This window comes from Sminthopsis crassicaudata, chromosome 1 (assembly GCF_048593235.1).
Source record: "Sminthopsis crassicaudata isolate SCR6 chromosome 1, ASM4859323v1, whole genome shotgun sequence".
NCBI classification, from domain to species: Eukaryota; Metazoa; Chordata; class Mammalia; order Dasyuromorphia; family Dasyuridae; genus Sminthopsis; species Sminthopsis crassicaudata.
Window position 1 is genome coordinate 660,767,265 of NC_133617.1, and position 25,476 is coordinate 660,792,740.

The window sequence follows — 25,476 nt, forward strand, 5'->3', positions numbered from 1 at the left end:
GAAATGTATATATATTCACTGACATATTAATAGAGTCTCCTAAATGCACATGGATACAGCCACTCACATTAACACAGAGATGTATACATTCATACATGGGCAAGGACATGTGTATATATATGTACCCCCATGTAACTTGTTACAAAAGACCAATGGCAAGCCCCATCTAAAAGTAATCTGGATCTCTTGCGACTAGCACAGGTTAACGCTATAGGGGCAGAGTTAGACAGACCAGCCATGCCCAATGAGAAGGAATCATCTGTCTTTGCACTGCAAATAGTTGTGAAATCATCTGTCCTATACTACAGATAGTCGGTGAAAGTAGAGAAAAAAAAATGACATGAGCCAGAATTTTTTTTGGATAATTTTTTTTCATCTCTTTAGAAAAAAAATATGTACAAAAAAGCTAAAAGCCAGTATGGAGGTGTCAGGTAAACATTCCAAGAGGTACAGATGAGTGACTCCTCTTTAAGGAGACACTTTAGTTATCACCATGCTAGAAAAATGAGATGGAGTGAAAAATCCTATAACAATTAAAAGCCACAAAGTGAAGCCATTGCTCAGGTTCCATTTGTTGTCAATGATCTAATTTCTTCCCTTTAAAATAATACTGTGCAAACTGTAAAATATTCATTTTTTTCATATAAAGTCCATATAATATGATTTACAAAACTGGCATTGAAAAGGAGGCTTAGTGCTGGATATTCAGGAGACACGGTAGGGTGTTACAGATGGGGTCCTCCCCAAGGATGCTGCCATGGAAGAGTTTTCTTAGTTTCTGAGCTGTTGAATGGAGAAAGAATCCTCTAATGATATGATGGAGAATCCAGGATTCTCAGCAAAGGATTTGAGAAAACCCAGGGACTTGACTGAGAATGGGGGATGGGGTATTTTTTTTGTAGGATATCACAATCAGGCTGGCTGGTCAACAGGTATATTAAAGGATCAGAATGGGGTATATTTTCTTATGTGACGTTTTCTTTTTGATTCTTGATTTCCCATTAACTAATACGGGGCCTTCCTACAAACTCAGAAAACATGATTGGCTTCTCGTGGAGACTTAACTAGTCTGCAAGCAGCAACTGCGGTAACTGAAGGTAAGAATAAGTTGTTGGGGGAAATTTATTTCAGTGTCTATAAAACTGAGAAAAGTAGATCTGTGTACAAATATCACAAAACAACATCAACAATTCAATAGTTGTGATTCCTCAGTGCACACTTGAACAAGGGAAAAAATGTTGATTTTTAAAATTCTGGCATAAATATGTTAAAGCTGACAAAAAAAATTAGGATTAGCTACATCACTTCCTCATACAAAAGAAATGTACAAAACATCAGCTTCTAACTAGACATAACATAATACTTGTCTTCACAGTCTGACATTTAGTTACTGTGTGTCTTGGAATATTGAACTGGAGGGTAATTTAAAAAATACCAGCTTCTGGCACCATCATCCATCTCAAGTAACTTCAGTCATGGAGGCCGAGTGATTCTGAGGAGTAAACACAAATATGTGGGCACCTGAACATTATTTCCCTTCTATCCCCATACACTCCAATCCAACTGACTTTGATATTATTCTCCAAACACGTACACACTTATCTGTCTCTGGGTCTTTGTTCATGATGTTTCCTTAGCCCCATATGTCTTTTCTTGTTTCTGCCTGGTGACATTTTATTCATATTTAAAGCTACCTCCACTAGGAAGTTATACTTGATTCTTGACCTTGCAACTGGATGAAGACAAAATCCCTCCTTCCTCTGAATCTCCATAGCACTTTGTGACTATCCCTATAATCATAACAATGATATAACATTTCTATAGCATTTTAAGATTCCTACAGCAGTTCATTATCGACATTATTATTGTGATTCTGTATACTTGTCACATCTCTTTACTAAAGTATAATTCCTACAAGTCAATGACTTTATCTTACTTATCTTTTTATCCTCCACAGCAACTAGAATTGAATCATTATTAAAGCTCCAAGAATTTGGTTAATGTTGACAAGAAAATCAGTATGTTGCAAGAGAACATTTGCCTTTCAGATGTTCCTGGGAATAGATCCTATGGAAATGCTTATGAAGAAGGAACTTAACTCTCTAAAATTAGTTAATGCATGAGATAACCTAACTCTTAAGTCCCCCTCTTCCCCTATTGCCTCTGATCTCCCAGCACTTGGCAAATTGACAGTGAGTTGTTCAACCAAAGATTCATGTCAGTTTGGGCACTAGGGTAATCACAATAAAAAGAGCACTAGCCTGGTTAGCAAAAATCTTGGCACTTGTCCTAGCTAGTGTCCTACTTGATGAATGACTTTTTCGAAACATGATTTCTTTGGATCTCATTTTCCTAAACTGTAAATATAAAGATCCTTATGGTCCCTATGGCCATTTCAGTTCTAACAATCTATAACTATGATCCTTAAAATAATAAAATCTTTTTACAGAAGGCATTCAATCTACTGCCAGCTAGATAGGAATTCCCTCCAAATCTCCAAAGAGTCTTGCTTCAGTTGAAGATTTCCAATGACACAGAACCCCCTGACTCTTGAGGCAGCTCATATCATTTGGAGATCTCCAGATGTTACAGAATTTTCCCTAGTTGCAATCTGCCTCTTTGAAACTTTTCACTTGAGAAACAGCCTGGCAACTATAAATCCAGAAAGCCTTCAGGACTACAAGGATATGAAATCTGGAAATATGAATTGAGACTACTCAGATCTGAAAAACCTGTTAAAGTGACTATCTTGACTGATGCTGTTTTATCTGCAATGCTGCAAGTGCTTTGTTAACTAATGGAGAAAATAATTTAGGAAAGCTATTGCCCATCCCAACCACTCCCAACAGGCTCTTGATCCTAGGGATCAAGTCTTTGGAGTTTAATCTTAGCTCATAATGGCCCAGAGTGCTGGACCTAGGGGCAGGAAAACATGAATTCAAATCTCTGACTTCAGTGGACAAGAAAACCACTATTACATAAGACAAGAAGAGTTTCTTAAGATTTTCAGAGACATAATCCTGTCAATGCAAGGTTGCCATAACACTTGTTCTATCTAAACTATAGGTAATCAAATTAGTTTTATTTGTAGAAGAAATGTACAAAACCTGAGTGTGTGCTCCCTTTAGCCTTAGTAGTCAAAGAAAGGTAGCCTAGTCTGATTGTATCTTACCTGAGGGTCCACCTAGACATGGCATAAACTAGATCACTCTTACTCCACTAAAATTAACACTCAGCCCTGGAACAGACCTAATATTGAGGTTATTACATAGTTAAGACCCTCTCCCCACCCACAAAAAAAAATCATTGAACAAACTGTCTTCATTATTCAGTCTCTGAAATATGGAAAGTGGCTGGGTCACCTAATCTGTTAGGCTCCTGTTGCCTCTTTGCACAAAAGCTGTTCAAAATCCTACATGGTATCTCTGTCTCTCTGTCTCTCTGTTTCTCTCTCTGTCTCTCTCTCTCTCTCTCTGTCTCTCTCTCTCTCTCTCTCTCTCTCTCTCTCTCTCTCTCTCTCTCATATATATATATATATATATATATATATATATATATATATATAATGTATGTATGTATCGATGTATTTCCCTAGTTTTGTGTAGTTGCTATCTACATGATTACCCATTGGCTAAAGCTAATAAAGCTAATGAGAACTTTATCTTCCAGCCTTGCTTTATTGACCTCTGGTCAAAAGAACTTAAGTGAGAGGACTCACTCTCCAGGAAGATCTAGTGGCTCCCTTTATAAAAGCAGGTTGACATTTTCTCTTATATTAAAGAGTTAACTAAACTCAGAGAAGAAATTTGATTTGCTCTGGGTCCCAGGATAAACTCATCATCAGGAAACTCATCATATATCAGTTGCTTCTGCCTTTCTGATTGCAGGGCTAAACAAACCATTCTTTCCATAGGATCTGTTTGGAGAGGACTCAGAATACCATCTCTGTCTTCATCTGCCACCAGCTGCTCTACTACATCTCCATCTTTCTGGTTGCCTTCTTCTACACCCCACCTCCACCTCTCCAGCTTTCTTTGGTGTATTTTTTTTCTCAATTGGATAATAAATTTATTTATTATTATTATTATTAATTATTATTATTATTATTATTATTTGCTGAGGCAATTGGAGTGAAGTGACTTGCCCAAGGTCACACAGCTAAAATGTTTTCTTGAAGGTAGGAACTTTACTTATTTCTATCCCTAGCATTTAGTGTAGTACCTGGCTTATAGTAGATTTTTAATAAATGTTTATCATATTGGGTTCAAATAGTGACTGTGTTAAGAGGCAGAACTGTAATCCAGTACTCCCTGGCTTTGAGGATGACTGTCCATGAAAGCACATTGCTCCTTCTGCCTTTTAATGAAGGTTGTTAAGTTCTAAAATGGATAGCCAAAGGAAGCTGTAAAAATTGTTTTCTTGAAGGTCTTTAAAATACAATAAAACTTTTATCTATGAGGATGGATTTAGTATTGTCCCAATCATAGATATTAGAACCTTCTAAAGGTCCCTATTTTCCCTATGATTCTATGGTGCGCCTTCTTGCCCTAAGCATTTACAAAAATCTATCTGTATGGCTGATGGGTGGGCTTCATAATACCTGTGCACTCAGGGTTTCCAAAGGACTTTCTACTCTAGGGAAGGCCATTAGGGGCATTTCTCTGGGATCCTCGGGTTTGGGTTTAGAAGGAGAGCCACGTGTTCCTTTGAAGTTATGTACCACGCACATTCCCTGTAGAATGAGGAAAAAAAGGAGTTAGTGAAAGATTGCAACCATGACTCCCATTACCCTTTCTGAGAGGATCAGATCCTGTGAAGACTATGACCATAATAAAGGTTCTTGAAGATAATCGAGTCTTCTCCTTTTTCTATATTTCCCATAATGATTAGTGCAAGTCCTAAGCCTCAGTAAATAGTTGTATGATGATCCAGCTATTCAAGCACTATCATGATACTTGTTTTTTTTTAAAAATATCATTTTTTGTCTTCTATTTGCTTATAGATTTTCCCCCTTTGTCTCTTCTAATTTTTTAGAAAACAGATTTTTATTGGTATATTTTATTTTTATGTCACATATTTCCTAATGCAGACCTACAACCTTCCCCTCTTTACAACAATCTATTCATTTATGATGCCTAGGTCATAGTTGTCTTTTCTTGGGCATTCTAGTCTCTGTCTCTGTTTCTATCTCCATCTGTTTGTCTCTGTCTCTCACATACATGCGCATGCCACACAAATTTGTATTTCCAATCTCTCTCAGTGTTGTGTCTTTGTCTCTTCTTGCATCCAAGTTTACCCACCAGGCTCCACACATAAGCAACAAATATATTTTTCCCCTATGTTCCTACCATGCAAGTTATTTTTCATTTCCTTTCCTTCAGTTTCTGTTGTCTTATGATGTTTTAATTTTTATTTTACAAACAGTGAATTTTATAAACTTAGTATAATCTTAATCATAGATATTGGTAGAAATCAGGTGACTTTCTAAAGACCCCTATTTTCCCTCATAATAGCATCTCCCTCCCAGTATTGTGTAGATAAAATAAGTTAATATTTGTAAAGCACTTGGTAAATCTTAAAGCACTGAATAAATTCCATTATTATTTTTCATTTTTATTATAGCACTTGATAATTGTCATCTTAAACTTGAGACACTCCTTATATAAAGTACTGAACAAAAGACCTTTCAACTTTCCCTATAGCAGCCTTTAGAGTCCAGAGATTGGTTCAATAGAGTGAGGAGTTAAATCACAAATCTAGCCAATCCACTATCTTCAGCTCCCACCTACTACTTTATTTTGTCTGAGTTTGTAACCAAACTGTCCGGAGGAGAATTTTTCACAAGTCCAATCAAGGCTATGAAGAGTATCTCTTGTATTTATGGGAACTGTCTCAATATCAGCTAGGAGGTAAGTCAAACTTCTTTTGTTTTTCCTTTCTCCCTTATTTTTTAAAAGTGATTTGCCCAAAGTCACACACATAAGTATCTGTGGGCAGATTTCAACTCCAGATGTAAGGATAGTAGATACTTATACCTTGTTTTCCCACCAATTCCATTACTCTGGTATCTCTTCTCCCCACCTCCAGAAAAAAGTAAGGAGGCATCCCTTATATCTGCTAAAGACAGTACTTTTCCTGTATAAGAAGGGGAAAGCTGAGAATTCATTAAAATACAGCAGTCACATTGTATTCCCCAGTCTCTGTAAAGACTATAGCATTCACTTCTCTCTTCTCCAGTCATGTGGAAGCTTCACCTGACTATTCAGAATATCCTTTAATGAATCTTATTTGGAAATGTAAGTTCTACGTGGGAATTTTCTTTCTTTTCCTTCAGTGGAGGCTGGTTTACCCCCATCATATGTATGGATTGAAATTGGTGGGAGAAACTGATCAAGTCCTTCACTGATTTTAAAACTCCTAGAATTTATTCTGAAAATCCTAAAACTCCTCAAACTCTACCTGAAGTAGAGACTTTAATTGCTAAAGTTGGTGATACATGCTCAATTTCCTCCTTAGTAAAATGGAATGATGAAATAGATAACCCTGAAGTTCCCTTCTGGATCTGAATTCATGCTTCTAAGATCCATTGTTGTTACCATATCTATGACTCTTGGGGAGATAATGGAAAGTAGTAAAATGAATACAGTCTTGGGGCAGCTAGGCAGCCCAGTGGATAGAGGGCCAGATCAGAGTCAGGAACTTGCAATCTCTCCTCAGACATTTATTTGCTATGTGGCTCTGGCCAAAGCACTTGCCCCCATTGCCTCAAAAAAAAAAAAAATGACTACAGGTCTGATCATCAGGAGTCATGGAATCTAGTCTTGATTCTACTGTTAATTTGCTATGTGATATCAGCCATGTCTCTTTTCCTCTGTGGGAACTGGCGTCCACAAGTATAAAATGAGGGTTTGGGGTTGCTAGGGGTGTCTATATCCTATAAGGCTAAATTTGGCACTAAAAGGAGTTATTTTAGTGATATTCATAAGTACAGAAGGGAACCCAGCTTAGGATTTAGTGCATTAGAGACTGACACTTTGAGGAAAAATAATGTTCAGTTTCTAAATTTTGAGCATATTTTTTTCATTTCTGGGTGGCTATAGTTTATCCTTTACTTATGGCTCTGAGAGTTCAAAGAGACCCAACAGAGTAGCAGCCAGAATAATAATAATAATAATAATAATAATAATAATAATAATAATGATAATAAATCAGGTTTATATAACACCTACTATGTGCCAGCCACTATGCTAAATGCCTTATAATTATTATGTCATTTGATCCTTATCACAATCCTGAGGGATAGATGTTATTATTACTCTGATTTTAAACATGAAGAAGTTAAGGCAAAAATAGGTTAAGCAAGTCAGTGAGTGTCTGAGGCCAGCTTTAAACTCGGGTATTTCTAATTCCAGGCTCTCTATCCACTGTGTCTCTTAATGGCCTATTACAGAGAATTATGGTATGAAATAGTGAAAAGATGAAAGGAAATGGAATGAGAGGACCTGTTACTGCCTGTATGAGCTTGGTAAGGTCTCTGTACCTGAGCTTCCTAACCTATAAAAAGAATAAGTTGGACCAGAAGATCTCTACCAGATTTAAGTTCCTCATCCTGGTCCAAAGCTCTTTTTTTTATTCTCTGAATCCTTCCTGAGGACAATGACCAGTCCTGCTCCATCGGGGCTTTTCACTTTTTTCCCCAGCATTACATGGAATACATGGGGAACAATAGCAGCACCATTTAATTTGGATAAATAAGAAATATAGTTGTTAATTGGTCCAGGAAACAAGGTGCTGCTGATTTCCCGGATGTTTAATTAAAGAATCTTACCAGCCTTCAAAATGGGTAGGTTTGATTGATAGATTCTGGGGGTCCTTGAACTTTCTTTTATTTATCTATTTTCAATATTTTAATAACTATTATAATATAATTGGTTTCCTTTGTAACTTTATTTTATGTACTTAAAAACATGATTCTGAGATGGGTCCATAGATTTTACCAGACTGCCAAAGGGGCCCAGGATACACAAAAAGGGTAAGAAATTCAGCTTTAAAAGACCAGGGTGGGGGAGTAGGGGAGAGAAAATACTGGAACAGGAGAAGGAATTATCTGACCTACCAGAAACAGGGCCACAGCCGTGCCCAGGATGAAGCCTGCAATCACGTCTGAACAGTGGTTCCGATACTCAGAGACTCGGTTCAGGCCTGTGAGGAATGCTGTACAAAGGGTTCCCAAGCACAAGACGGGCTTTGCCAGGCGACTGCTTTTCGTTTTGATCGTGCTTGTGATGTACATCTGGAACACAGAAAAATCCAAGACAGCATGTTTTAGTAGTCCGGCTCTTTCTTGTCTCCAGAGACCTGTATAGGTCTATGCAAAATCTACATGTATGCACATTAAATTCTCACCGGCCATGCAGAATCCACATAACCATGGGTGAAATCTGCATAAAGTAACCACACTGGCCTGGGCAAAATCCACCCAGGTGGGAATGAAGTCTAAACTGCGGAGTGCTCCTGCACGGACAAAAGTAGTAGCCAGGTCCAAATAAGTGCTCTTGTCTGTCCTTTTGTTCTTCCACTTGTTTCCTAAATACAGTTTCACAGGCCAAAATCATGGGGTAAGAACATAGTACTGCAAGAGCCACAAGTAGATAGTCCCATCAGTGATGGTACATGGAAATATAGTCGGAATATGAATGACATAAAATGTCCAGATTTTGGTCAGTTAGAACTCCACCTCTTTGGGATATGCTTTCAGCAAAGACATGGAGTTGCCTGAGGCTCAGAAAGATTTACTAATTTTTTTTTTCCAGGTCGTATAACTAATAAGTGTCAGAAAGCAGAATTTGAACCTAGGCTGCCCTCACTCTAAACCAGGGAGCCTTAAACGTGGGGTCTGTTTTTTTTTTTTTTTTTTTTAAACATTTTGGTAATTATATTTCAAGGTAATTGGATTTCTTTGTAATCCTATGTACATATTTTTAAAGATATATTTAGAAATATTTTGAGGAATTAAATAGCACAGCGAATAGAACATGGGCTTCAAGGCAGGAACGTCTAATATGACCTCAGACACTTAATACTAACTGTATGATCTTAGACAAGTCAGTTAATTTTGTTTGCTTGATTTTCCTCATCTGTAAAATGAACTGGAGAAGGAAATGGCAAACCATTCTAGTATCTTTGCTAAGAAATCCCAAAAGATATCATAAAGAATAGGATACAACTAAAAACAACTCGACCACCACAATAAAAATTCCAAAATGGGATCTTTAGACTTCAATATACAGGGGTCCATGACACAAAACTCTTCTTCTAAGTCCCAGATTCTCTTGAATGTGCTAAATTGCTTTGAAAAACTTGCCCATGTAATGAAAATCAGATAAAATGTTCAAATGCTGACTTTGCCACGAGCTGTTTTTCATCTGAAAATGAACTTATTGAATCCGATTGCCTTTTCCAGCAATGAATCTTAGGATCTTATGACACTGTGATATACTTTACTCATTGGTGTAGCTTGAAATTTAACAAGGATTTCTTAGTCCCCAAATCTCCATTATAAATGTACTTCACAGAGGAAGAGGATTAGCAAAGGTATGGACTACGTTCCCACTCCTACCTGCAACACGGGGCACCTGTGCTGATCACGATTTTTTGCCAATAGTAAATCCTCAGTATATACCTGTGAATAAGTCAAGAAGAAAGTACTTTGCTGACCCAAGATCAAGTTCCCTGAGGCTATTTCATCACACTGGATGAAACCACAATACCGAGCTTTTATTCACCTAACAATAAAATTAATAACAACTCACACTTCTCTAGCACTGAAGATTTGCCCAGTTTTTTCCTCACAACAAACCTGCGAGATAAGAAATATGGATGGGAAAACTGAGGCAGAAAAGATTTAAATGACATGCCGAGGGACACGAGTCAGAGAGCTGCCTTGAAGGTCGCTTTCTGACTCCAAGATCGCTGTTCCCACCGTCTCCCACGGCACAGTCATCAGTGGGAGTTCACATTTCTACAGCATCTCTAGAGCACCAGAGGCGGCGATGGCAAGCGCGCTAGCCAGTTACTAGTGAGTAGAGAGCTCCGGGGAAACCACTGACGCTCTTCAGAGCGCAGTTTCTCCTTTTGTTGAATATTCTTACGCTAACTACTCCACAGTTGTGAACATCTGATGAGAATACTGCGTTGTAAAGTACTATACAACGTGCAAGCAGTTAGTCATTCTCGTCCATGGCGGGCTTATGGTTAGACCACTAGATGGCACCACAGTTCACAGAGTGCAGGACTATATGATTTCAAATACTAGCCGTATGACCCACAACACAGCCCGCCTCTGTTAACTTGTGAAACGTGATGGTCATAGCACCTATCATGTTGTACGGTGCTTTGCAAGGCTAGAAGTGATATAGAAATGCTAGGGTTAATGGAGGAGGAGAAGGAGGAGGAGGAGGAGGAGGAGGAGGAGGGGGAGGGAGAGGAGGAGGGGGAGGAGGAGGGGGAGGAGGAGGGGGAGGAGGAGGAGGAGGAGGAGGAGGAAAAGAAGAAAAGAAACCTTTTGTGGATCTCTTTTCAAAGAGTATAAGTATATGCTGCTTTAAGATCATCATAGGCATGAATAATGGAAAATAAAAAGTCACCAGAGGCCAGTGTTTCCCCAAGTAAAGGTTAATTGAATTAGGCAACCTGGAAATGACATTCCAAGACTTGAAGATATATACAAGAGTCTGTGTCTACAGAAATGGTTCTCTTGGTCTTCCTGCTTTGATCTGAAAATTGCAGCAACTTGAGGGGGAGTAGGAGGTAGGGAACTACTGGGTTGTAGGGTTTTTTGTTTTGTTTTGTATTTGTATTATCTACAACTATGACTTTCCCCTGTTAGTCTGTGCATGAATAAGAAATCAGGTTAAAAACCACGTGGTTGAGTTTGTCTGTCTGCCTTTTTGCCTGTTTACAGCTATTATCCTGAGCTAATGTCTATCATTTGTCTCTCCCTCCCTTCCTCCTCTCTCTTTGTTTCTCTTTGTGTGTGTGTCTCTCTGTCTTTCTGTCTCTCTCTTCTTTCTGTGTCTCTCTTTTCTCTGTCTCTCTGTCTCTTTCCCCTCTCTTTCTCTCTTTTTTCCTCTCAGAAAATCTAAGACCTTCCTAATGAGGCTGGAGTTGTTTATCCTGTCTCTATCTGATGACTTTACAACATTGTAGCTGAAATAAGAAACTTTCCAAAACCCTGATGAGAACATGGGAAGTGATTTAATAAGGGCAGATTTATAGTTGACAGATTCATTGTGCCTGTTACATAGAAGATGATTACTAAGTATTTGTCAAATTGTATATTGACCTTCTAGATGATGTGAAGATACAATAGGAGTAAGAGGAGTAATTGATCAATCAAATAATTTATTAACCACCAAGATCTAAAGCCTTTTTTAGTTGTTGTTTTGCCACATACCAAAGTATATTTGCCATAGCTTAATTAAAAATTATGAAACATATCCATGTTGCAAAATAGGAGGGAGATCCTGCTTAGCAGCACATCATAGATCTTACAGTCATAGATTTATAACTGGAAAGGAAGAACTTAGAGTTCTTTAGCTACAGCCCTTTCATTTTTACGTATGAAGAAACTGATATAGAGAGGTTGACTTGCCCAGAGTCACATAGCTACGAGGTGCCAAGGTGGGATTCAAATCCACGTATCTCTTGCTTCCATGTCCAGTGCTCTATCCACTTTACAGCTATGGGCAGATAGCATCCACTTTGCAATAAAGGCTCAGTGCTGTTGGTAGTTTTTAACAATGGTAAAAGTATTTTCTTCTATCTTTTTACTTCAGGAAAACCTTTAAGCTGTACCTTACTTAGGTGACTTTTCCGGAATAGTGAGTTAGAATTATAAGATTGTATATTTTTCTTCCTCCCAAATAGCTGTAATTTCAGGCCTGAGCAGAAAGAACAAGAGGGGAAATACCTTTCTTTCTTTCCCAGTAGGTCTGTCACCTATTGGCTTCCTTTGTATTTCCCTGAAGCATGTTTCCCTTTGCTCATGCCTTATACATGTCCGTGAGAGCTCCTACAGAGGCTGCAACCATTTATCTAAACTCTGCATCTGCTTCTGGAGCTAGCACAGTGATGTGTATCCAGTTATACTTAATGAATTGTATTGATTGTTCCATAAGATACTTAAAAGAAGGGATTTTTTTCTTTTCTATCATGGGAAGCTGACCCAGTACCTAGTATACAATAGATTGATGAGGTCTTCAACTTTAGGTGTGGTTAGCAGAGGAACTGATAAAAATTAATTCCAGAGTTAGGCAGGGAGAGGGCACTGATGAAGATAAGTTTAGCTCCATGGTCCCACCCTGGGGGGGGGGGGCATAAAATCCAAATTATATCAATTCCCTGAGACCCACCCTTTCAGTCTCGCCTTGTCAAAGCCATGTCAGAAATCCCAGTCAAGTCCCTTGAGGTTAAATTTTCCCTAAAAAAATCTACTTATGGCCATCTTATGGCTGCCTTCCTTAGGGTCAGTCTGCCACGGCACTCTGCTTTGTGGTGTCTTTCCCCTTACCTTCTGTCCTCCCTCATACCATTATGCTTCTCAACTCTACAGCTCCTTCTTACAGCTAACTAACTCTTTTAAGGTACTAAATAATAATAATCCATTCTGGATTTATCCTGCCAACTAAGGGCATACCTGCCTCATGGGATGCTCCCTTTCCACTGGGCAATTGTGAGTTTTACTGAGGAACTTGTCTTTCATATGCTCTCCCACTCTTTTCATATTTACCATTTCCTGGTGTCTTTATTTTGTCTGTAACCTCTTCCCTAAATAAATCTACCTTTTGCCAAAGAAAATGGCCACTGTGAAGTCTTCACATGACCGAACCCCAACTTTTGGTGTCTACATCACCCACATCATTTTGGTGCTCAAACACATCAGTAGACATTCATTGTTTGCTGAATTTACTGAACAAGAAGATAAAAATGATGGCATGTTCTCTCAGTTTTCCTTTTCTCCACATTATTGGGGAGAGAATGAAGGGGAAGAAAAAGGAAAATTTGGACTACTAGCAGTCATCCTACCATTGTTATTTGCCTTGCTTTGGAAGGGATGTGTTGTCTGTGACCAATTCTGCCCTTGAAAAGCTAAGAAAAAACTTTGGAATAAGAGAGGCATCATAATGTCTGTCCTAAAAATGAACATTGGACCACGAAGGGGTGTCTGGGGGACTTAGCACTGGCTTTGTCACTAATTTGATCTTAAGAAAAACTTTTACTCTTTTTTTTTTTAATCTCAAGGTTTTCATTGATTCTCCATGATTATTAATCTTCTCTTTCTTCAAATTATTTTATACTTACTTATTTTTGGATGTATCATCCCTTCATTCTCCCCCTCCCAAAATCACTCACTAGAATCGTTGTTGTTTGTCCTTCATTCTCCAAGAGGATCTTGACTAGGGAAGTGATGTCATAACTTGCAAATGAATTGGGTTTAAGTGAGGCAGGATTGTACAAAATCATCAGCATTCTCTCCTCCAGAGCCATCTTGGTCCAGTGTCAAGTCATTGATCAGGATGACTAGAAATGGCTTTGGATGACCCAAGAGAATTATGTGATAGTGGAAGAAGCATTCTGGAGCCTGGAATACTTGGGTTCAAAACTACCTCAGATATTTACTAGCTACACTGTCTTAGACAATTTTATCTCTCTAAGTCTTATTTTTCTCGGTTCTAAAATGGAGAATATAATATAATAGCACCCATCTCATAGAATTGTTGCAAGGGTCTAGTAAAATAATAAATATAAAATGCTTCATAAATCTCAATGCACTATAGAAATGTTAGTGATTCTTGTTGGTTTTAAACATAAGTTTCTGGAAGTCCAGGACTATTTTCTTTATACATCCAATGCCTAGAATATTGTTTTTTCACATGGAATGGGATCAATTGTGCTAAGTGATTCTTTTTTTTTTTTTTTTTCCCCTGAGGCTGGGGTTAAGTGACTTGCCCAGGGTCACACAGTTAGGAAGTGTTAAGCATCTGAGACCACATTTGTACTCGGGTCCTCCTGAATTCAGGGCTGGTGCTCTATTCACTGCGGCACCTAGCTGCCCCTCTAAGTGGTTCTACTTGAATCTGTAATTCAAATTTTGGTTGGTTGATTCTCTAAGAAGCTCACAATGTTTGAAAGATTGAGAAAGGGAGGTGTTAGGAGACTTAGGGATGAAGGTCCCAAAGATCCCAGAATGGATTGATCCCTTACTCACCGTAACATACAGAGCTGAGTAAATGCTCAAAGCAGCATGTTTGGAGGGAAAGGATCTCCGGGCCTTTTCAATCACTTCCAGGTCACCAGTGCAGATATTCCCATTATTGATGAACTGCTGGTGAGTTCGGCAGGATGTGCTGGTGTAGTTGGGCTTACACACTGTGAGGAAGTAAGGTGCCAGGTTTCCAGTTACCACTTGCCCAGCATTTACAAATATGTCAGTAGCAAAAAGTCCAAAGGCAAACACCCCTGTGAGGAAGTTCAAGGAGAGAAAAAAAAGATAGGTTAATGTTAGGGTAAGGCATCTATCCCTAGAAAGGCGAAAAATGTTAAGGAAAATTTTAGGAATTTCTCTTTCACAATTCTGGCTTATAATACTCAAAACATTAGCTAAAGGACTGACCCAGGGAGCATATGCCTTAGAAATGACTGGGCAGGGCTGAACTTGCTCCCAACTCCATGGTATGGTTGGAAGAGCAGTGGAGAATTTTACCAGGGCAATTAGCAATTCACCCCTTTTCTAAAGCATTATCCTTTGTAAAGGCTGCTTTTCAAATGCATACACATGGGAAGAAGAGCATATTAAATCAGAAACATACAAGTGCAGCTAAAATTTTTAAATTCTGGTCTTTTAAGTGATTGGAGAGCTCCAGCAATTAAAGAGTGTGACGAGAAAATTAAGAGACTCTAGAGTGAAGCATAAGGAATTGGAAGATGCAGTAGGGGAATCACTTTGATAGATGCAAGAAGAAAATCACTTTGGTGGATGCAGTGGGAGAATCACTTTGCACACTTTACAGAAGGCTAACCTGGATTGACTTTCTGTGTCCATTGTATTTATTCACTCTTCAGTGGACCTCCTTAGGAACTTCACTGAATATGCACTTAGAGGAGGGCCAATCAATAGCATACTATTTAAATAGAATGCTTTATTTTTGTCTTAGATTGTGAAAAGCCATTGGACTCCATGAATCATACGAGAAGTAATACCCAAACCAGAAATGAACTTGCATCAAGGAATGAAGATTAATCTATTTTGCATCTCAGTGCCTTGACATAAGTGGTTACCTATAGTAGAAAAAATATTCCCCATTCACTCCTGTTTCATAGAATCCCCATCCTTTATTTATTTATTTATTTATTTTTAAAGCTCAGTTACTGCCTCCTATAGGAAGCCTCTCCTGATGTGCTCCTTTTCCGCATTCTTTCCCTCTTGAAATTGCTTTTGTATATACTTGTATATGTGTCACATTCCACCAGAAGGATGTTAGCTCTTTAAAGGCAAGGGTTGTTAACATTTTTTCTTTTTTTCATTTCATCATTTCATCCCTTATAGGTCCTAGGAATTTAATAAACACTTGTGGCACTGAATGAATATTGAAACTTTCAAGATGTCAAAAGACGATTCCTGTGTGGTTTTTATTTGGTTGGTCTTTTTTGTATTCGCATTACTAAATTAAATATTTGTCGTGAACCTCTCAAGTTATAATCCAAACTTAAAAATAGGATTGCTGATTTGGACTCCATAGACATGGTACTTTTAACCAAACCAGATAGCAGGCCTTTATCTTTCTGGACGAGAGTTCTAGTAACCTATTTCCAACTCTCCATTGGATATTTTTTTAAAAACAGGCACTTCAAACTCAATGTGGCTCACTTAGCATTTTTACTCTAAAATAATTTCCTAACTTCCCTACTTTTGTAGATGACCACACTCTTAGTTAGTAAAGTCTATCTATCACTTGATTAGCCTTTGATGTTTTTCCTGACGATTCAATATTTAGAATGCAAACTTTTTGAGGATAGGAATTGTTTTATTCCATGTATCTTTACCCCTATCACCTAGCTCAGTCCCTGGCATATAGCAGGCATTTAATACATGCTTTTCCATCAGTTGATTAAACATTTTCTGTAGATTTCACTTCTCCAATATTTTTCCTATTAATTTCTCTGTTTCCATTATACCTCATACTCTAGATTAGGGCATATTTATTCATGTATATAGCATTGTGACAAGAATGCTAGATTCTGAATCAGGAAGACCTGAGTTCTAATTATATCCCTACTAACTGTGTCACCCCAGGCAAGTCTCTCAACCTGAGTCACCTTTCTCTTCTAAAAAATGCAACACAAAATGCAATTACAAGGTTATTGAGGGCATCAGATATGTAAATTTCTTTGAAACCTTAGGGTTTATATAAAAATTAGCTATTATTTTTGCTTTGCCCTATACTAGACCATGAACTCAGAAAGTAAGGACTGTGTCATTCATTTTGTTTAATCATTACCATGTATAGTGCCTTATATTGTTCAATATCAGTCATGTCTGATTCTTTGTGATCCATTTGGGGTTTTGTTAGCAGAAATGTTGAAGTGATTGGCCATTTCTTTTTCCAGCTCAATGAGGAAACTGAGGCAAACAAGGTTAAATGACTTGCTTAGGGTCCTACAACTAGATAGTGTCTGAGTTCACATATGAACTCAGGAAATTGAATCTTTTGATTTCAGGCACTGCTGTCTGTCCATTTGTGTCACTTAGTTGACCCACCTTATTTGTAGGAAGTCATTCACAGATATTTACTGAATTTCATATTTTTATTATATTCCATCTTTGCGATTTTTCTTTTTTATCATGCGGACACTGAAATGACTAGTCTAGGGGAACATTTTTCCACCCTGTCTGAGATGTTTTTACTGCTTCTATAGAATCTTATTACAGCCTTTTGGGAAATTGCATTACTGCATTCAAGCCACAAGAGGGCTTTAGCTCTCCAAAAATGCCTCAGTGACTCGAAAGAAGCAGCTTGCCCACTAAAAGACTAGATATTAGTAAATCCTTCAAAACCTGGCTCATTAGGAAGAACTCTCGCAAGTAATAGCATTAACAATGCTGTGCTAATGTCACAGAGGAAGAAAAAGATACAATTTTAAGTATATTGTGTAGTAAACTAACTCATTTTTTCTTTTGAAATTTTTTATTATACATAATACATATAATAATAAAATAAATTATTATTAATATTAAATATCTTATTATATATTAGGAGTTTGCATGAGGAAGGCAGAAGAAATAGTAAGAAAGAGGTGATAGCTGATTATGTGATAGAGATGGAAAGGATGGAATTGGCCAGGAATGGAGGCCTACATAGGTCCAAGGGTTCTCAAACTATGGCCTGCAGGCCAAATGCAGCCCACTGAGGACATTTATGTAGGCCTGCTGGCTTATGGCAAATGGGCTGAGGAGCAGAGACAGAGTGTGAGCTTTTGTTTTTACTATAGTCCGCCCCTCCCACAGTCTTGAGGGACAGTGAACTGGCTCCCTATTTAAAAAGTTTGAGGATTACTGGTGGACTGTAGGATTTTTAAAATCATAACTCCTTTTCAATCCAAGAAATATTTACATGATTCCAAGGTATATAGGTATATAAACTAAATATGCAAATCAAACATTTACTGATAAAAAATCATAATTTCAAGACCTTCATGTTTGATTTGTTCAAGATGTTATATTTTACTTCTCACACCTGCTCCATGATACCTCATATTCCTTGGAGAAAGGACCTAACATTTTTGATTCCTTCATTCTAGCTAAGATTTGAAATCCAAATATGAATAAAAATAACATACTGATTTAAATTGAGGTCTGGCAATCAAAGGAATACTTGGTTATCTGACTGGGGTTCCTTCTGTAGAACTGAACTCATATTCTATTTCTTTTCTGAGAAACATACATCTTGTTGGGATAAGACAGGAAGCTCATGGACAACCAAGAGTATAGAAGAAGCCACTTTCCCTATGATCTGTATGAGTTATCTTCTCACGAGATTCGGTTTCATCAATTTCTCTCCCATCATCTTCCTGAATTGGGTAGGAGGACTTTCTTGATAGCACAAAAAATGAGTAGTTAGCTTCATCTTATGACTAAAGACCATGTCCTGACTGGTCAGGAGACACAGGATCACATGAGTAGTTTAGACAGTGTCATTTTAAAATGAACATGACATTTGTTTAGCAATCCGACAAAGTTGTCTTTATCTTCTAGGAGGAGTATAGTGAGTAAAAGGCTATTTGAGCATTTTATATTTTGCTATTTGTTAATTCATGAATGTGATCATCATGCTTTCAATATTTTATGTTGCTTTTTTGTGGTAGAAAAAATAAACAGATACCCAATCAATACCCAATACTCCTATTTTATACTAATTTTTTTCTAGAAGGTTGTCCATACCTTGGTAAAATTCTAGACATATTTCCTATCTGAACTTTGCATCACAGATTTCTCTGGAGTTTCTCCAGGGTTCAGCAGATCTAAGAAGAGAGAAATTGACCTTTTGATGTTAAGCACTCTAGTATTTAACCCAACTCTGCATGAGTTCAGAATCCTTGCTGGGTAGTGGGGTATAACATATACTAAAATGCAACTGACTGATAGATTCCTTTCACAAAAGAGGACATAAAGAAGGGGCAAAAAGTTAAGTATATAGAAAGAACATTAGGACATTGGAGATTGGAGATTTGGAAGCAGAGATTGACATAAAACAAAGAAAAGGACTAGAAAGGGAAAGCTCAGGGACAAAAGGTAATTTTTGAACTGACAATGTTGCCTTACTTTGGTTTTGATACCAGAGGAGAGGCTTATGAAAAGAACACTATTCTTTCAGAGTGTGAAGGGAAATAAGGATGTTAACAGGGCAATAAAACTTGTAATATAAGATTCTACCAAGTATACCTCAAATCTAGGATTTGCAATCATTTGGTGAGATCTGGTGTGCTCAGGAGCTTCCCTCATAGCTTAATCTGATCTAGTTACAAATACATGATAGGGTTAGATGTAGCTGAAGGTGAGAGTAAATTAAATGCTGCATCAGTATTCCAATGTTGGTTCTATAACTTGTTCTTTTTGTGTGCTAACCTCTCAAAGCCTCATTTCCCTTATCTGTAAATATAGAAGTTGGACCCTGTGAATAGGTTCCTGAACTCCTTTCTTGGTGGGGCGAGTGTGATTGGAGAGGGAGTTGCCAAAAGCGACCTCTAGTATACAGACAATCTGATGAGGGTGCTGAGAGAAGGGGAATGGGGAAAAGAATTGTGCTGATGTGCATTTAACAACAGCACTTAGAAAAAAATATTCTCATAACACACTTTTGAGCTTATCTCACTAATGCTAATCAACATTAGCAATTTTTCTCTATAGCTGCTTAAGTCTCAACAAAACAATAAATCAAGCCATGGTTTATTAGTGTTTGTGGATTTCTAAGATGTAAATGCTCATATTGAAAATTGAAGACATTAGCTCTCAAGAACACAAAACTTCCTCCCTTTAGTACACCCAGGTAGGGATGGGTAGGTAGGGGGTTATAAGTAAAAAAGGAAGTTCCTTGGCTCACTCAAAAGGAGTAGACCAAAAACAAAAAAGTAGATGGGCTATCTTAAGAGGTAAGGAAATTCATTATCCCTGAAAGTCTAAAACATCTGATCATTGTCCATGATATCATAAAGACTATCCATCTAATAAGGATTATGTAATCCTGATTAATTATCAGAAAGGTCAGCACTTTCTCCTTTTATACACAATAAAACTAAGGCTCCCAGAGTTTTCCAAGAATGTCATAGTTGGTAAGGATTAAGAGAAGGATTTGAATACAGTTCTTTCTTCCTGATTCCAGGTCTAACATTACCTACTCTACCACAGAGCCTCCCAACTAGATGGCTGATGTCTTTTTTTTTTGGTTCAAATATTCCAGTGCTCTCAGATGTTCAGAATCCAGATCCACCTGTTTTTATAATTTTGGAAAGGTCTAGCTTTAGTGATCCTGATCCCTTGTGATAAAGACCAGCAGCGCTCACAGTAGATAAGACTCCTTATTCTTTCCTCTGCAGTCCAGCAGAATCAATTTAAAATTTTCAGATGGGTGAAAGCACTTAAAGACAATAACCTAATTCTTCTTTTCCATCTTGAATTCTTTGATTCAGTCTTCATATGGTATAATCCTCATTCTCTTTACTATCCTAGTCAATTCCCTCCAGATGTGCTCTCTATTGTTCAAGTCATTCTGAAAATGTGTTGCCCACTGAATACAATGCCCCAGATGTGGTCTGACCAGGGTATAGTCTAGCAAGATATCAGCTTCCCTTGTTCTATATTCTGCTTCAATTAATACAACCGAAGAAGGTGTGTATGTGTGTGTGTGTGTGGGGGGGGGGTCAGAGCAGATGTTTGCTCGTCTTGGAATGGAAGTCAGCAATGCTATCAAATATGTTAATGGTATCAATTAATTTTCTCTTCAGCCTGTGATGGTCATATTAGATGCCTTGTATTTTACAGATTGTCCTGACTTCAGCTCACAAAGGCTAATCTATCATTGCATCGGCAGAGACAAGTTTTGTTGGAACCTCCATACCAGCTTTCATTCAGACATGCATTGATCATTCTAATTTTATTTTTTGCAGCTTTGCCAAAAGGCATTTTATTCAAATCACAGGCAGCTATTTTAATGACTCCAGCTGGCTTTAATTCAACAGGGTTTAAATTCTGAGAAAGGACAGTAATCACACACAGCTATCCAAAACCCAGCTTGCCTGGAAGCCAGACATGTTGGGGCTTTTTATATTTTCTGGGGCAATTCTCTTGGCTGGAGTAAATTGGGTTGCTCTTCTCACTTCCTCTCCTGGAAACTAAACTCCCTTCATCCTACAAAAAATGAAAAGAGCCAGGAATTGCCTGTATTCTATTTTCCATAGTACTACCCTAAGGAATCTGAATTTTCTTATTTAATATCTTCTGGGATTCAGCGAATCTAGTAGGTCCTCAGATCTGTGACTGATTCTTGGTCCTTAGCCATGTGACCCACTAACTGGAACTATCCTATGATCTTGTTGTCCAGTGCTAACTGTGGTTTCCCTCCATTCTCTCTGCCTTGCTGGCCTGCCTTTTTCTATGCTACTATTGAATATACTTTGCCAAGAGCCTACTCTCCAAGACAAACTATTTTAGTACAATTGATCTTCCCTCAAAAATACACCAAGAGACTCTGTGGGCAGTATATGTAGTACCTGGGGAGATAGAGCCAACAAAATGATTCAAAGATAATACAAAACTTTTGTGTAAGGAAACTCAACATGTTTCTCTTTTAAATTAAATTATCTTGGCTCCCCATTTATGTGCTTTATTATTTAAGTCTTCCTTTATTTATTTTATATTTTTATATTTATTTATTTTATATTTATATTATTTAAAGTGCTTCCTTATTTAAGACCCACACTAAAAAAAATATACAATTATTTCTTCTATACTCTGCATTGATTGTGTCTATGCGTAACAACTATTTTTATCAGGGATTACTTTCCTTAAAGGGCCTAGGGAGTCATTTATGTGTTAGAATTGTTAAAAAAATGTTTAAAAAAATAAAAAAGATGTTAAAAATTCCATATTAATAAATATCTCTCTCATTGCTTCAGGTCTTTTGCCTGAAATTGTGAACATTAGAGATAAGGCATTGTGTGTTCAGGAATCTTCCCTTAAAACAGCAATAGCAACAGGAAAGATAACATCCTAACTTGTCACTAACAATGGGAATCAGAAAGCTAACTATCATTTTGAAAATTTAGAAATGATTCATGGAGCATGGGAAGCTATCTAGGAAGGGCATCTCTGTGTAGAGTCCTGGGCTTAGATAGATTGGAGGCAATCTATGGGCACTGAGCACCTTGGAGGAGGGTGAAAAATAAGAATGAGGCAGGAGGAAAAGGAATGAGAAGACTCATGTCCATGGCTCAGATACACTGTTTTGTTGAGAGTAGGTTGTGACAGGAAGGATCTAAGTACATTGAGAATCTAAGGTGAAGGGAATGACTAGGGAGACCAATTAGAAGGGTTCAGAGAAAGGAGGACAGAAAAGGCACATCTCCCCTAGGGCTACTTGTGCCTGGACTCTTCTTGCTATCTTAAGGAAAGTCTACAGGTAAAGACAAAACTTGGGACACTGGTAGCTAGAGAAACTGTTTCTGTCAAATAATCTATGGATGATGAACACTTTCCCATCAGAAAAAGTTTTCTGGAACCTCAATCTTTTTGAAAGATAGGAATGAAGGTGATGGAAAAGTATGGTGATGGATTCCCATTTTAAAGTGGTGAGACCTGAACCAGAACAAAGGAAATACTCCAAAAGTGAAAGCCTCAAGAGAGATTGGTTTAATTTCATTCCTCCTCCAGGGACCAATTTATACTTATTCATCTTCTCTTTTGTTCAGATATTTTGGTCAGCAGATTTAGGAACAGGTGAGAAATACACTGACATGAAGAGACCTACATAATGAAGAGGCAGATTGGGAGTAAACAGGAAAGAGAGACAGAGATAAAGACAAGGAGATAGAGACAAACACAGAGACAGGAAGAGAGAGAGAGAGAGAGAGAGAGAGAGAGAGAGAGAGAGAGAGAGAGAGAGAGAGAGAGAGAGAGAGAGAGAGAGAGAGAGAGAGAGAGGGAGAGGAGGAGAAATGCAATATGTATGTAGCTCCATAAGATGCAGAGGCTATATTATTAGAAAAGGATTGGTGGCCATAAAATAAATATGTAAATTCAGTCTGACCCCAATAAATGGCTAATTGCATCATAAGAAGACAAGCATTCTTTTGCAATAAATATCAGAGTAGCTCAGCCAAGTTATATATATATATATATTTATTTATTTATTTCTGAAACTCGCATAGAGTTTTAATTTCAGGGGTTTTTTTGTTTGTTTGTTTTTGTTTTTAGTTTCAGACTGTCAGAGTTCCTTGTGTTTTATATTTAGTGTGTGGATCTTGAGACTGAAAATTCATTGGGTAAATACAGTGATGAAGGCCAAGCTTTTTGCTATATCTTTGGTAGCATCATCATATAAATAGTTTAATGACTTAGAAATCCAGCCATAATACTGTGAAATCCAATCTAGTCACTAAACCTAGGTCTGTAATAGAGGAAATAATACCAGTGTAAAGTCAGATCACTTGGAAGTGAGTTCAATCTTTTAGCAATCTAACTTAAAAACAACATAATCTAGAGGCTTTATTAAGGCGGGCCTCCCATCTAATCATTAATCAATAAATCACTCTGGCTTCATAGAGTCAAGCTTGAAGTCAGAAATGAGTTTTTGCTGCAGAGGGTTGTAGTGAATAGAAATGTGAGTTGGATGGTCTGAAGGACTGATAGCTTTCTATGACTTCTTTCTAAATAAAAAATCCATTGACCAAGCCAAGAATTGTCCTGTAAGCATTTAGGAATCATCGGAATTCTGAATCTTGGTTAAAAGCTATTTCAGGACTATAGCTATTGGTCTGAGAATTCTTAACCATAATAGTAAGTGGGATGGAAAACACCACCAGGGTGACCCTCAAGACTGGATCTCTTAGTCTTAACATTTCTTAAGTCCAGATTATGTGCAAACTGATTATATAAAGCAATGTTTGGGGATATAACACTTTTCATGTAGTAGTTAACTAAGCTGGTAGCAAAAATAAGGTTTGGTCAAATACCAAACAAACTGTACTTTCTTCCTTTATTCAGGCTTTATATTACTGAGAAACTAGCTGTTGTTTATGCATATTGCAGCTGAGTGCCGACTAACAATTCTTTGAATGGTTTTGTTGAATATTGTGACTTCTGTCACCATTTTGGGAGATGGATTCAGGTATAATACTGATCACTCAGAAGTAGAGCAATGACTAGGAATTGCAACACCTAGAACAAATTAATTTAGGGGGTGGGGATTTTACTTTTCCTTTCTTGAATTCATTAATGGCTCAATAATTTGCTTTTCCCACCATCTAATACTTTTCCCAACAGTGATTTTCCTACCTGTATTTCCATAGTCATTTTCCATCCTCTAGTACCTGCTTCCATGATACAATTCCCCTCAATTCTACTCCCTTAATGTTGTGCTTCCGATCTATTTATCCCTTCCACTGCATTCTCTGGAATGCCTGATTCATAATTATCAAATTTAGTCTCATTTAAAACCCTCTCCTTTCTCACTCCCTCCATCTTTTGATTTCCTTATAATAACAATGCATTTCTAATCATCTTTTCCACTCATACTTTTGTTACTCACAGGTCATGGTGGAGGAATTTGAATGGTCTTTGCTCTTCATTGCCATTTCTGAACTTTTCCTCTATCCTCCATCATTTCCTCTTCTATCCAAATTTATCAACTAATCAAGATTCTGGTTTTTAACCTAAAAACCTCAGGATATTATCCTCTTCCCTTCAGTGAGTTTAGTGCCTGGTGCTCTGTCTTTCAACTTCAACTCATGCCTTCACTGCAGGGGACTTCAACATACATATTGATATTTCTTCAAATCTTGTAACTTCCAGTTCTGCTCTGTTTCCATGACCTACCACTCATTTACAAATTGAGATGCACAGAAAGTTGATCTTGCCATCACCATTCTCAGAAGTGCTCTGCTTCTATGTTGTGAATTTCAATATTCCTTTATCTGATAATAAATAACATTTTATCATTATATTTTCCTCTTTGTCTTGTGATTCCTAATCCTTCTCTTTGTTATCATTTCTAATTCCTCTAGTCTTTAGTTCTTTTTAAGTCATCATACATGAATACATTTTACTTTCCTACTCTTTGGTGAACCAGTTCAATTTTATAATATTATTCATGTTTGAGTTCCTTTTGTCTTATCATTGATCATGCTTTGCAAAACCCCAAGCTTGGATTACTCACACCTTTTGGTGTTTTCAGTCTTAACTTAAGGCTATTGAACAAAGCTAGAAAAAAATCACAAATTTATGTTGTGTCATCTCAACTAGATTTTCATTGAAATAAGGCAATCCTTAGATGCCTCTCCAGCTGAATTCATTCACTATCTTACATACTATAGTTGTTATTTAAACCTTTTCATATTTCCTCAAGCCTCCCAAGACACCTTAATCTTAAAAAAAAACCTACCTTAAACAAGAATAAAAAAAATCAAGAAATAAAAATAGAGACTTTCCCTTTTTTAGTTCACTTAAGTCATATGTCTTATCTACTTTCTCTTCCTTTACCTGTTTCAGATAAAGGGGTAGCCTTTCTTTTTGCCAAGGCAAACTGCTTTACATGGATAGTTAATCCTATTCCATTCTATCATCTTCAACAGATTGTCCCATCATCTCCATGTTGAGAAAACTACAATTAGTGTCACTACTTCTTCCTTCAGAAGACTCCAAATGCT

The 25,476-nt window shown here is 37.5% G+C and overlaps 1 protein-coding gene across 1 annotated transcript in view; it reads right to left on the reverse strand.

Annotated features, from left to right (window-relative positions):
• Nucleotides 1-351: 351 nt before the first annotated feature.
• Nucleotides 352-25,476, reverse strand: part of PLPPR1 (phospholipid phosphatase related 1) — a 341,929-nt gene continuing 316,804 nt past the window's right edge. Inside the window, exons 5-8 of the mRNA XM_074283023.1 lie at nt 14,270-14,520; nt 8,117-8,293; nt 4,601-4,732; nt 352-1,492 (exon numbers count right to left, since the gene is read on the reverse strand). Of these exons, the coding sequence (XP_074139124.1) occupies nt 1,460-1,492; nt 4,601-4,732; nt 8,117-8,293; nt 14,270-14,520 (593 nt within the window). The 3' untranslated portion in view covers nt 352-1,459. The remainder of the gene's footprint in view (nt 1,493-4,600; nt 4,733-8,116; nt 8,294-14,269; nt 14,521-25,476) is intronic.